The following is a 15000-nucleotide window of genomic DNA, read 5'->3' on the forward strand; positions in this document are numbered from 1 at the left end:
CTCCGAGAAGCACATCCAGAGGCACATCGGACCACCTGGAGGGGGTGAGAGCCCACTGTGAGCCGGGGAGGGGGCACTGGTACAGAGGAGGTACAGAAATGCATCACCACTGTTTCGCTGTGGTTGATGGTCATCCTGCTCTCCTCCGTCCATGTCTGCAGTCACTCCAAAATGACTTGCAGTGGCGAGTAGTCCGGGTTCCTGTCGGAGACTGGGACGCCCACGGTGCAGTCGTACACATACTTCCAGCCATGGGGGTGTTAGTGAGGGCGTCGTTAATGAGAAGGAGGAAGCATAGTGGGCTCATCTTGGTCCCCTGGGGGACTCCACATGTCAGCTGTTGGATATTAGAGACAGAGCCTTGATAGCAAACGGCCTGACGCCTCCCTGAGAGGGTGTTGGCTAGCCACGCTACCAGGTTAGGAGGGAGACCCAGACTTATTGCCTTGCTGAAGACAACAAAGAGATCAACAAGATCAAAGGCTTTTTTGAAGTCCACAAAAGCAGCAGGTAGAGAGGTGTTTCGCTTGTCCAGGTGGCTGTGGATGAAGTCAAAGAAGCTGGTCAGGTAATGGGAGGTGGAGGTGGCTTTAATATTTCCAAACTGTCTGATATCCACGATATAACAAGTTTTGGTGTAGCCCAGTCATACACAAAATCTTCACAAATAAAACTAGGGATGGGGGTGATAGAGACTGGTCTGAGGTCACCGAGTGACTGTGGACTGGAAGCTTTGCGGATGGGAGAGATGTAAGATGTCTTCCAGTCCGCGGGGCAAGAGTGTTGGGAAAGAGGCGTTTATTATGGGGCATAGCGGTGTTGCTGGCTCTTCCCATATGGGAAGGTCAGTGGGTGTGGTGGATCTTGGTATCTTTAAGTATCCTTGGTATCTTGGTATCTTGGTGTCTTTAAGTATCCTCTTAAAAACATCCACCGTTTGGACAGTGGGGGGAAGGGAGGGGGCGGGAAGATGGGCAGGAAGTGGAGTGGTGTGGAGGGGAGGGCAGGTGTGACAGATAGCGGCAAAGTGGTCGTTCATCTCCTGAGCCGCGAGATTAGCAGGAAGGTGAGGTGCAAGGAAGAGATGAAGTGTGCTTTTGTAGGCCACACAAAGCTTTGCTGCTAGCGAACCACTGTCTGTTGTTGGCCTTCTTGAAGTGGTGTATCTTGTCCGGGTAATAGCTTGACTTGGCAGCCTTAATCTCCCTGATCACTCTGTTTCTTAGCTTCCTGTATAGGTCCGGGCAGGAGTGGAACGACCACGTCCGCTGATGCATGAGTCTTTTAATGCTGGGCGTCATCCAGGGGGCATCAGATGTGTGCACTGTGACGCTCTTGGCTGGGAAGTAGCGGTGGAAGGCTTCTGTGGTGGAGGTGACGTAATTGTGCTATTTTGAGTGGACGTCCTCCACATCCAGCACCTTGGTCCACGGGTGTTGTGTCACCCACTGCCCAAACTCCCTCACGGCTGAGTCAGGCATGGGGCGGTGGGTCATGGTGACAACTGGCCAGGGGATCGAGGTGGTGGGTGTGGGTGTCCACAGTATGGAGAGGTGGGTGCTCCGTCCCACGCACGGAAGAGTCGCCGTATTCACGTGACGCTGGAGAGTCAAGATCAATGGAGCGACATCTTGCGAGTGGCGAAGAACCTGAAGGATACAGGAAGAGACTTTGAACGGATTTGCGTGAAGAAGGACGTTCATCCGGCGGCGAGGAGAGAAATGACAAGACTGAGGACACGAGAAAATGAGGAGAAGCAGAAACCAGACAACCAGGGAGTGGAAATTACGTATGACTGGCGGCGGCGAGTATTGCTGCGTGATGGTGTTGTGACTGATAGGTATTTTCCAAATTTTGGCATGGAAGGAATTGGAATGGGCAATTGAAAATATGTGCTTGTAATATCTGTGGTGTGAAAAATAAGCTCCAAATCCCTGAAGTGATAAATGTTGCTTTAGAATTTGACATGATATGGGTCACTGAAATTAAGTAGCGTTAATTAGTAGCGTGCTTGGTTTTGATTTATATATGAATAAAAGTAAACAAAATAGTCGGAGAGGAGGAATTATGATGTTGGTGAAGTGTGCGTTGGTGCCATATATCACATGTGCCAACATTGCAGCAGAAGGACAAACATGGGTCGAGCTGTCCTGCTGCCCTGGGATGAGGCTTGGCGCCATGTATATCCCACCGGTCGACTCGCCCTACCACGATCCGGCGCTGCTGTGGGAGGGGCAGGTGACCGACTGTGACGGTGCCATAGTGGTCGCTGATTGAACGCACGTGTGGGTTGCCTACCAAGTAGAAATATAAACGGAAAGATAATGTGAATATAATGGTGTGAAAGATCTTATAAGTAATTCCATGGGCCGGGCAATACCGAACATGTGTGAAGAGAAAGAAATGGTAGTTGCTAACCATTTGAAATATGACAGAAAGCAGCGAGGAGGGAATTTATCTTTTAGGCGTAATGATCGCTGGGCATCGGAAATCGACCTGTGTTTATCAATCTGTGTGTAGTTAAGTATAGCAGTTTGAATGTCCTAAAAGACTTGTGTACACGCCAAGATATGTCGTGCTCAGATCATGCGCCTCTCACTCTGACAATTAACACTGACGTTTTTAAATGAGTAATGCCATCACGGCTACTTGAGCGCGCCAGTAACTTGAGTCGGACGCTAACACACAGTCCCCGCACCACTAATATCGCGGCAGGCCTGCACCATGACAAAGTGGATATAGAAGCGTTCGTGACGAGGATGGCGCTGTTTGAGCCGCCAACCCTGGGCGTGGTGAATGAGGAAAGTGTGCAGGACGTGGTTAAGGAATGCTACAGGGAAGTTAATTTAATAACAAAGGAGTGTTAAAAGATGAGTGTTGCGCGTGAGGGAAGTGTAGACCTAAGAAGAAAAAGAGTTATGGAGTAAAATGACTGTGGGAAAATTTGGAAAGCAATTAACTAGAAAGGTGAAATTAGTAGTAATGAAGGCAGTACTCAGCCTACTGAGAGTCAATTTAAGATTCATTTTAAGGAATTATTGAATCCAGTGATGTAGGAAGTTGGAGAGGTAAACTTTGAGCAGGCACCAAGTATTCCCATTGTGGATGATCCTTTCACGTTTAGAGAGGTGGAAACAGCTGTGAGAGGGATGAATAAAAAGAAAAGTTTTGTTGGAATAAGTCCTACCCTATTAATGAACTTACCTATGAACTGGTTGATGTTTTTTCTTACAATGTTCAATGTAATTTTTGATAGTTTGTGTTTCCCACTAGCCTGGTGCTATAGTAAGTTAAGTGTATTATTTAAGTGTGGTGATCGCATGCTTTGTGATAACTACAGAGGTGTTAGTATAATGGACACCCTAGCTAAACTCTATGACACACTTATTATGAATAGATTGAAAATGTGGATGGATGTGGACAATTGTCAAGCAGGAGCAATGGAGGGAAGAGGATGCTAAGAGCAGATATTTACACTGAGATTATTGTGTGATTATGTAAAATACAAGAAATTGAAGTTATATGTATTATTTATCGTAAAGCATAAGATAAAGTACCGAGGTCCAAGCTGATAGAATGCATAAAATCAATAGGATGTGGAAGAAGGATGTTAAAAGCAATTTATGTTATGTATCGCTGCACACATAACGTGCTTAAGAGTGCCACTGTGGAGTCGTCAGTGGAAGGGAGGCAAGGCTCACCTTCCAGCTGTCTAATGTTTGTGATTTACATTAACCAGATGATTCGTATGCTGAAGGAACAAATAGCAACTAACAGCTACTTGGGCGCACTGCACGCAACATCTCGGGATATGTGCATCAGGAAACTCAGAGCTGTCATCGATTATTGCAATGATTATGGAATTGTTCTTAATGAGGACAAATTTTTTATTTTTTTTTGTTTGAAATAACACTCATTGTGATAAAGTTCCATTAAAGATCGAGGGACACGTTATTAAGTACTGTGACAGATATAAGTATTTAGGGGCCTGGTTTACGGACCGCGGTTGTATGATGGACGTGGTGTCACTACACGAGGCAAATTGTCATTGAATCGTTAACAAATTTTCTACATTTTGTGTCTAGAACCCCGATATGCCTCAGTGTTATAAGCGACTTGTGTTTGACTCGGCTGTGTTGGCTGAACTGACATACAACTGCGAGACGTGGCTGACAGACGGCTGTGTGTCACTCACCAATCAATACAATATACTTATGAAATGTCTCTTGGACGTGACAAATAACACAAGCTCAAACTTATGTCATGTTGAATCGAGAATTAAGCCAGTTTACCATACTGTCTGTGCCCGACGGAAACGTTTCTTGGAGAGGAAGCTGACTCTACTCGACATAAGTGAACCATTTCATGTTGTATTTAGTTGATGCAGAGAAGCTAACACCCCTGGTTATAGGTTTATCCAGAGCGCCATACAGCATGATAATCATATAAATCCTCTTGACAGAATAATTAATTTAATTATCAATAAGCCAGAAGACGCAACAAAGTATCACACATATAAAACAATATTGAATTCTAGTCTTGGTGTCCATAATATTTATTCAGATTACATATATGTCCCTGATTTTACACGTTTTGCGTTTACTAGAATTCGACTGATGTCTCATGACTTAAAGATCGAGACCGGCCGTTAGAGTCGCATCTCGCGGGACTTGCGCGTGTGTCCATGTGACGGGCAGGCAACACAGACTGACCAACATGTACTGCTGGAGTGCGTACTGACGAGACAGGTCAGGCAAAAATATATGATAAGCAAACAAAATTCAGACGAGTTATTTAAAGGAACAGAAGACGTAAATGTTTTGTGCAGGTACGTGTATGAAGTGTTGAATAGTTATAGGACCTAAAAGGAAAACAATACTTAATTAGAACTACCTATTCCTTTAATATTGGTCAAATTGTGTTAGACGTTATGCTGAGTTATGTATCTATGTTAGTTATAGCATTACTACTAGTAAGTGTTTGCTAATGCTGGTTACTTTGCATCGCCTAATTCTTAAACAATACTGAGGTGAAAGATTTGTTATTTATGTTTGTAAATGTATGATTCTTTATTTGGACCACTGGCAAATTTTGTATCTTTCACTTTACTGTATGAATAATTTCTTTGGTCAGTAAAAGTAACTAACTATCACGTTGGGCGCCGGCTGACCGGACCCTCGCATACAACACAGGAGGTAGTTGCGTTCGTACGTTTGCTCTGCAGCACACATTATTCTTTATGTATCGACACACACTCGCTAAATTTGTTCACAAGCACAACAATTACACCAAGGCGAGCCTAAAACTAAAAACTAGGAATTGAAAACTGAAAAAACCGAGATCACTAGCAATAAGGGGCGGGGAAGGCAGGAAGGCCAACATGCTGGCCGAGGTTGCTCTAGAGCGCCTATGGTCACACGTCCTTCCTGTGTGAGGTGTGTGTGTGTGTGTGTGTGTCTCTCTGTCTCAGTGTGTGTGTGTGTGTGTGTGTGTGTGTGTGTTTGTGTATGTGTGTGTGTGTGGGAGATTACTCAATTCATAATGGTGTTTCTAGCGTGAGAAAAGTAACAAAGCCTATTAGATTTACAAATGTTGACGAAACGGTATTTCTGCATAACGTTCAGCTATTAGATGTCCCTATGATAATGAACAATATCAATGATGATATCAATAATGTGACAGATATAGTATATCAAAGTGCTCGTAGTAGTGGTAAGCGTGAAGCCTGCGTACAGGATTAAAACACTACTTTAGAGAGGTGGGAAACACTGGTTGAGAACAAAGATGATCTGCAACTCTGGAGGGCTATAAATTGGAAGGGAGAAGTTGGTGGTGAAAATAATTCAAATGTGTGCCCATCTGATGATGATTTTAAAGATTATTTTGAAAACTAACTTTAACCCTCCCGACAATGTGAAACTTACTGAATGTGACATTTCCACCGATGTGTCTATATCTCTGTTAGATGGCCCTATTAACCCATTAGAAATACAACAACAAGTGAAGCAACTGAAACCAGACAAAGGTTCAGGTCTTGATGGCGTATCACGCGGTATTGTTAAATTATTGCCAGTACAATGGATTATGTATATGTGTGTTTTGTTTAATAATATATTGTACTCTGGTAGTTACCCATTAGCTTGGACAAGGGCAAAGTTAGTTCCAATTTTTAAGAAGGGTGACAGGAGAGATGCAATAAACTATAGGGGAATAAGTATAATAAACAGTATTGCCAAGGTGTACGACATGGTGTTGTGTGCGAGACTGAGACAGTGGTTTAGACCTTTCAGGGAGCAAGCTGGTGCTCAGGAGAAGAGAGGGTGTGTGGAGAACATAGTGGCTCTCAGGTTGTTATGTGACATGGCTAGGAGGAGGAAATTAATTCTATTTGTAACATTCATTGACTTTTCCCAGGCCTATGACAGAGTACCTAGACATAAATTATTTCATGTGTTACGAAGATTGGGATGTGGCTCAGCTATGTTATGTGCACTTATTGCTATGTATACTGTGACAGAAAGCTTGGTCGGAACAGCGGTGGTCTTAATAACTCTAGGTGTGACACAAGGATCACCCACCTCATGTTTACTGTTCATCATCTTGGTTAATGACCTTATAAGACCAATTAAAGAAGGGTGTGGACATGATGGATTTTTACAATGGCTACATATACTTTTACTAATGGACGACACGGTGCTATTATCGACAACAAGGGCAAATATGATGAGAAAGGTATCTTTGTTACAAGATTATTGTACAGAATATGGCATGAAAGTTAACCAATCCAAGACAAAGTTTTTTGTGATACGCGGCAGTGAGAGGGATCGTGAACCTTTGGTGGTGGGCGACTTGGTGGTGGAACATTGTGACACATATGCGTGTTTAGGGTCAGCATTTACCAGCGATGGTTCAACCTCCTCTGCCATCAAAGTCCATGCTAATAATAAGACGTCACATGTGTTAAAGTTTGTCTTTTGTCACAAAAAATAATGATATTCCGTTTGTGATAAAGAAGCGTGTATTTGATGCAGCTCTCATGTCATCACTAATTTATGGTTGTGAATCTTGGATAGGAGCTGATCTGAAAACGATGGTGAAGTTGTACAATTGGTGTCTAAAAAGATTATTAGGAGTGAGAAAACTAACGTGTAATGACATTTGCTACGTGGAGTCAGGGTATCCACCTTTTAAGGACTTAATCAGGCACAGACTACACAAATTTTTATATAGTATGTGGCATGAGAGGTCAGGATATGATGATGATCCATTAGTGTTAGAATTCACAATGAATTCTAACACTCCAACCAGTCGGACCGTCAGAGAGATGATCAACACGAATGTACCGGACCTGAGCTTGGTAATGAAGAAATTCAAAGATAATATGGTAAACAGTAACTCCTCAAGACGCACAACATATAAGGATATTAACACAGAATTATTGGTACACCGTATATATACAGTGAAGCATGCAGTAAATTATATTCATAGACTATCATTCACACAGTTTCGAGTAAGTGGGCATAGTTTAGCGTGTGAGATTGGCAGGTGGAATCAAAGAAACAGAGGTCGACTGGAAGTGAATGAGAGGCTGTGTGTGTGTGGAGGGTTACAAACAGATAGATATGTAATGCAAGATTGTCAGTTAACACAGCAACTTAGGGATCAATACCAGTTCTCCACTTTAGAACAATTGTTTGGGGATCAGTTTACGCCAGAGATCATGTGTAAGATTGTTCATAACATTTTGACTATATATTAAAGAAGTGATAAATCATACTTGTATTTAATATGTTTCACACGATTGTGGGATTAGTGAGGACTTGATAATTGTAGTAGTGCGTAGATGTCATGAATATGATTGTTTATATATATTTTATAAACAAGGATCCTAAGAATAGACATTTCTCCAGTGTTTATGTTTAGCTCGTTTATTTTGTAACAATAGACTTCTAGTAACTAATAGACGATTGACTACAGTTAAGAAGTGATAATAATTTAATATTATTTTGTAGATTATGTAATACTATTCAATCCATTGGTATTACCTGTTTGCTGTGGTCAATAAAATATCTATATCTATCCATCTATCTATCTATCTCAGTGTGTGTGTGTGTGTGTGTGTGTGTGTGTGTGTCTGTCTGTCTATTTGTGTGTGTGTGTGTGTGTGTGTGTGTGTGTGTGTGTGTGTGTGTGTGTGTGTGTGTGTGTGTGTGTGTTTGTGGGCGGCCAGAAGCCGCTACTGGCTTAAGTGGGACGGGAAGGACTGGATGTCAGGTGGTGCGGAGAGAGGTGGGGGTGGAGGAAGGAGGCATCACGTACTGACACGACAAGATGGCGTCTGTCTGAGAAGGTGGCAAGTGTAGTTTCCCGGGCCAGCGGCATGAGGGGACTAACAAAACACCAGAACGAGGTCTTTCTGTACACAACATGCACATGTACACAACACACGTGTGGCTGTACACCTGGCGGCTACTCAACACACCTGGTACACTACTGGTAGCACACTTCAGGGAGGGCTTGGCCAATTCTGGTTATCTTGACCACCACTAAGTCTTTGAGGAGGAACACAATGTGATACACACGCGCACCACACAAGATACGCCGCCACACTGGCTGCAGACTCCATACATAGACGGATAGGGCCTTTGTACAGAGTTAGCAGCTGGGGGGGGTGAGAAAAACTGGCGGAGACGTCTCTAGCTGTTTTAGCTAGAGATGTGAAGTTTCCAGTTCAGGTTATAAGTAAAGGACAGACCGAGGATGTTCAATGTAGAAGAGGGGGACAGTTGAGTGTCATTAAAAAAGAGGAGATAGTTGTCTGGAAGGTTGTGTCGAGTTGATAGATGGAGGAATTGAGTTTTTGAGGCATTGAACAATAACAAGTTTGCTCTGCCCCAATGAAAAATTTTAGAAAGATCAAATGTCAAGCGTTCTGTCGCTTTTCTGCATGATATGTTTACCTCCTGAAGAGTTGGACGTCTATGCAAAGACGTGGAAAAGTGTAGGGTGGTATCATCAGCATAGGAGTGGATTGGACAAGAAGTTTGGTTTAGAAGATCATTAATGAATAATAAGAAGAGAGTGGGTGACAGGACAGAACCTTGAGGAACACCACTGTTAATAGATTTAGGAGAAGAACAGTAACCGTCTACCACAGCAGCAATAGAATGGTCAGAAAGGAAACTTGAGATGAAGTTACAGAGAGAAGGATAGAAACCGTAGGAGGGTAGTTTGGAAATCAAAGCTTTGTGCCAGACTCTATCAAAAGCTTTTGATATGTCCAAGGCAACAACAAAAGTTTCACCAAAATCTCTAAAAGAGGATGACCAAGACTCAGTAAGGAAAGCCGGAAGATCACCAGTAGAGCGGCCTTGACGAAACCCATACTGGCGATCAGATAGAAGGTTGTGAAGTGATAGATGTTTAAGAATCTTCCTGTTGAGGATAGATTCAAAAACTTTAGATAGGCAGGAAATTAAAGCAATAGGACGGTTGTTTGAGGGATTAGAACGGTCACCCTTTTTAGGAACAGGTTGAATGTAGGCAAAGTTCCAGAAAGAAGGAAAGGTAGATGTTGACAGACAGAGCTGAAAGAGTTTGACTAGGCAAGGTGCAAGCACAGCAAGCATCCTCACCGGAACAGAGGGCGGAGCTTCAGGTTTCGGAAGCTCTCTATACAACTGATTTTTGGGTCTTGTCGAGTTGATTACCGTTTGAGAAATGGGTGGGTTTTGGAGCCTTTTGCGTGAAACATCTGTATACTTAATAGGGAGGCAGATATTGAACATGTCAAGAACTTTATCGAGGAGTCTTTTCAAGCTGGAGTCCACGGCCTGTGAAACGAGGGGAGACCACTCCACTGTGTACTGGTGGGCATCTTTTCCGCCAAAGAAATCATTGCCAAAAAAGCATACGTTCCACGCACGCACGCACGCACAGACACACACACACACACACAGACACACACACACACACACACACACACACACACACACACACACACAAACACACACACGTTTAAATGTCTCTCAAACAGCTGGCATTTTAAAAAGTATTGTTGGTAATGTAACAAGTGAAGCAGTGAGTGACACGCAGTGTACTTGACGCTGCCCACATCTCATGCATTGCCTTCCTACATGGGCATCTACATGGCTGTCTTTTTAACCAAAGCAACAGGACGGCAGAATAAAATTCTTCGCTGTACATTTTCCGTAAAGAGGTTTGAGTCTGCATCCAAAGCTTTCTCAGCCTTCAGTATTTGCAGGTTTCCCTTCATTCATAAGTACTTCACATTATTATTAATAAATTAATAAACAAAAGCTGTGATTTTGATGCTATTTATTGCATTTGTTGTTGTTATCATTATTTCTTTTATTATTATTATTATTATTATTATTATTATTATTATTATTATTATTATTATTATTATTATTATTAAATTGATGTTATTGCTGTTGTTTTTATTTGTTGTTGTTTATTATTATTGTTATTGCTCTAGTTACCAGTATTAGTTATTAATTATGTTTATTAATGCTATAGTTACTATTATTTATGTTACTAATAATATTGTTATTGGTATTTTTATTGTTCTTGTTGTTGTTGGTGTTGTTGTTTTGGTGTTGTTGTTGTTGCTGTTGTTATCAGTATTATTGTTATCACTATCCTTGTTGTTATTGTTATTATCATCATTATTTTATTATTATTTAAGATAGTGTGAGACACTTGTATTTAAGTTTATCTTCTCTGTAGCGGCGAGGTACTGTCGCTGTACAGTACAGTTCATTATGTTGTTGTACATTAAAACTTGTTTGCACTCCTGCCCTCTGCTCTACTGTACAATACACCGTCAGAGAGCCTCGGCTCACGTGACTGTGTATTGTATGTACACCTTGAAATACTTTGTATTGTGCTCACCAAAAAAGGTTTGCTTACCTGCTTATTTACTTACTTACTTACTTACTTACTTACTTACTTACTTGCACACACACACACACACACACACACACACACACACACACAGTCAAGTCTTGCCTCGTGTTGTCTTGTCAAATGGTTTGGCCACAACACACACTGGCCACAACACACGTGCCATGCCGTGTACCACAGTGTCTCTTACTCCCATCCACTTCTTTGTCTTGTCCCCACATCCCGGTGCTCACGCCGGCCACTTCAAGGCTCAACTCCCTCCCTCGCGCACTCAGCCTTGCAGGCCACGTCTCTCCTGCCCTGCTCCTCACTCGGGAAATTTCTTTGCAGGCTGCTGTAGAGAGGAACTGTCGTCCCAAGCCCTCCACCATGGCCAGCACTCCAACAGTACATGTCCATCGCATTAAGCTTATCTGTCTCATGGAGAACGCAGGCAAGGACGTCTTGACCTTCGTGTTGAAGCGCGGCGCGCTGAACGCCCCCGCCACGCCGCCGGGCCAGTCCCTCACTGACTACCTTGACAACCTCCCTCAAGGCTCGACAGCCAACTATGGCTGGATGAGTAACAAACAAAAGAGATCAGCACTGAACCACACTGACCGCCGCCAAGCACAACGCTTCCCTTTATGGGACAACTTTGATGTGACTTTCCTGCACAAAGCAATAAAGCTGACGTGCGAAGGCCTGGCGAGAGATGGCGATCCCGAATGGCGGAACCAGAACACCCTGGAGGGATTGGTAACGAAAATCAAGGATGAGCGGAATGAACTCTTTCATGAAGTGAAATCTTTCAGCGAGGCAGAGTACCAGCACAAAGTCAACGAGTTAGAACACCTCTTTATCCGAGTCCTCGCCGTAGCCAAGACCAAATACTGCATTCCTGACGCAGAGGTGACACCCGTGCAGGACAACACCCGGCAGGTCACTGATACCTTCAGAAATGTGGGATTGGAGGAAGCAATTTTAAGATATAAATTAAGTAACATGTGTCAGTTATTCATAAGCATGAGTCAGACCCACCTCAAAGCATTCTATGATCGCGTGCAAACCTTTGATCCTCTGTCCTTCCTTACCAACTCACCAAAACACTGCCATCACATCCAGGACATTTTCTGCAAGATGTCCCTCGTGGAAGGAAGAGGACACCTCCAACAGAGGCGAGACATCGACACTTGCGACGTGCTGACGGTGACGCGCCGCGCGGGACAGAATCCACAGCCGTCCACATCCTCATCGGCCAAGCCGCCCAAGCACGGTGCCAAGCCACAGGTCATCCTGATCAGGGGCGTGGCAGGAAGCGGCAAAACGACCCTGCTCACCTTCCTTGTCTCAGAGTGGCTTCAGGACCCCGGCGCCTGCACCATCAAACACCTGGACGAGTACGACATCGTGGTGCGTGTCTTGTGCCGCGATGATGAAGGCCCATCTCTCCAGAACTTCCTCAAAGTGATCCTCCCAAACCATTTTGCTGTGATGGAAGAACACCTCATCCCCCTCCTACAACAATGCAAAGTTCTCTTCCTGATTGACGGCCTGGACGAACTGTCGCCAGGCACTCCATCACACAGCCTTGTGAAGGACATCATCAACATCTCAAAATACTCGCCAGGCTTCACACTCGTCTGCACATCGCGGCCCGAAACGGTGCAAGACTTCCTGGCCAAATTACCTGATGGCTATGAGGTGTGGGACATGGAGATGAAAAGTGTTAGCCATGAACAAAGAATTCATTTTGTCATGAAGCATTACAACAGCTTCCCAGACAAGGGGAACAAAGACCCTGAGAGGCTTGAGTATCTAATGAAACACATTGGCTGGAAGGATTACCTCGGCCTGCCCTTGAACCTGCATTTTATTGCATGGTTGTTTTATTTGAATGTAGACAACATCAAGATCACCACCACCCAGACCAGCCTGTACGTCACCATACGAGATTGGTGCATACAAAAACTGCAGGCCAGACTCACAGATCATTCACTAGACAGACAGACTCGTGAGGTCCACATCTACAAGGTATTGGAAGACCTATATGACGTGTCTATGCAGGCTATTCTAGAAGCCCGACTCACTCTGTCAAAACAGGAAGAGCAGAAGCTAATTTGTTCCTGTCATGAGAAAGGATTACCCAGCAAGGAAGTCATCCCAGCGTTTTTCAATCTTCAAGACACCAGTGACAGGCTGGGGCATCATCAGACGTACGCAGCCCCACACAAGAGCCTACAAGAATTCTACGGTGCATCAGCAATCGTCCACAAGCTGGTGGAGGACTCACGCTCAGCAAACATACGACGCATGCTTCACTTCCCGCCGCCAGAACAGCTCCGGAACTTGAGGAACCTGCTGCTGCACGTGGCAGGTCTCCTCTGCCACCCTAACACACCACTTTGTGCTGCAGCCATACAAGTAAGTTGACTATTCATCCTCTTTTCCTCATATTTGATCCTTCCATAGCTGTCTCAGGGGAACCTGCACCACTGTCAAACTCAATTTTGATCCTTACTAGTCATTAGCAAAAAAAGTACGAGAAATTATTGTAGTGACTACATGCACAGGAGGTGAAGGTGGTGGTGAGGGTGGTGGTGGAGGTGGTGGTAGTGGTGGTGAAGGTGGTGGTGGTAGTGGTGAAGGTGGTGGTGGTGGTGGTGGTGGTGGTGGTGGTGGTGGTGGTAGTGACATCTGTAGTAATCAAAGTAACTCTACACACACAGGAGGAGGTTGTGAAGTGATTGTGGTGAAGGTAGTGGTGATGGTGGTGGTGGTGATGGTGGTGGTGGTGGTGGTGATGGTGGTGGTATTAATTATAATAACTCAACACATACAGGAGGTGGTGGTGGTGGTGGTGGTGGTGGTGGTGGTACTAATCCTAGTAACTCTACACACACAGGAGGTGGTGGACCTGCTGGCGGGGACTGGTGTGAAAAGCTGTGATGATTGGCTGTCCATGCTGGAGGACACTGAAGTGAACAGGACTGCCTTGGATTGTGTTGTCAGACACATTACAAGTGATGAGAGGGAGGATGTAACAATAACAGACAGCACCATCACCAGTGCCAGGGCCCTCCTCCCCCTCATCCCCTCCAAGGTGGTACGGATAGAGCTAAGCAGGAAGGAATCAGACGCGCAGGGGCTCATCTTTGAACACCACAAATACATTGATCTGTCCCTGGACCACCAATACAGGCATCCAGACCAAGCCACTCTCTGTGACTCCTTGCTGCGTGCCATGCCCAGGTGGGTCTGTGTGTGTGTGTGTGTGTGTGTGTGTGTGTGTGTGTGTGTGTGTGTGTGTGTGTGTGTTTGTTTGTTTAGTTAGTACCTGCACACACACACACACACACACACACACACACACACCGTTATCATTATCATAGTCATTCTTTTCACAAGTATTATCATAATTACTACAATTAACATTGTCATGACCATCACTGCCACCATCACAACAGTCATCAATGCATTATTGTTGTCACCATCAACAAAACTGAAGTAAAGCCTAACCATTCATTAACAACTACAACTGTGTTGAAATAACCAACCCTCTGGAATGTTTGTTACCTTTGACTGTAGCACAGAATGTGACCGTGACTGTCAGGACGGTGAAGATGATGATAGTGATGACGATAGTGATGAAGATGGTGTTGGTGGTGGTGGTGGCGGTGAATATGATGGTGGGGGTGATGGCAATAGTGAACATGATGGTGACGGTGATGGTGGTGGAGATGATTAGGCTTAGGATAACATGCACTCAGAATGAGGTAAATCTGCATGCAAACATGCACCAGAAAAAGGTAAAATAAGCACTGAAACAACCACTCATTTCCTAACAAAGGTATGATTAATAATAATAGGCTAATACTTTTAGCTTAGTGGAATTGATAATAACATGAGTTTTCTGCAGTGATTTACCACAAAGACTTACTTTTTTGTAAAAGTCGTGGCTGACATGGAAAGAAAAGAGGCAGACAAGTTTTTGGTGTACAAAGTAGCAATACACCTCCTTACACCGCATTAACCGAGTGTAGGACTGCCGCTTATCAAGTGTGTAGCCTGATCCTGTTCAAAACATGTCTTTCA

At 44.0% G+C, this 15000-nt stretch overlaps 1 protein-coding gene and 1 long non-coding RNA gene across 2 annotated transcripts in view; both read left to right on the top strand.

Moving 5' to 3' along the window:
* Positions 1-877, top strand: part of LOC135102150 (uncharacterized) — a 12287-nt gene extending 11410 nt beyond the window's left edge. The window contains exon 3 of the long non-coding RNA XR_010269554.1: positions 1-877. This exon is cut by the window's left edge and continues 859 nt beyond it. This is a non-coding gene — a long non-coding RNA (uncharacterized LOC135102150).
* Positions 878-10679: 9802 nt separating this feature from the next.
* On the top strand, positions 10680-14653 carry LOC135101771 (uncharacterized). Its single transcript, XM_064006063.1, has 3 exons — positions 10680-13329; positions 13811-14197; positions 14519-14653. Exons 1-3 carry the CDS (start codon positions 11050-11052, stop codon positions 14651-14653), a joined length of 2802 nt encoding a protein of 933 aa, XP_063862133.1. The 5' UTR covers positions 10680-11049.
* Positions 14654-15000: the final 347 nt, after the last annotated feature.

This window comes from Scylla paramamosain, chromosome 7, assembly GCF_035594125.1.
Source record: "Scylla paramamosain isolate STU-SP2022 chromosome 7, ASM3559412v1, whole genome shotgun sequence".
NCBI lineage: Eukaryota > Metazoa > Arthropoda > Malacostraca > Decapoda > Portunidae > Scylla > Scylla paramamosain.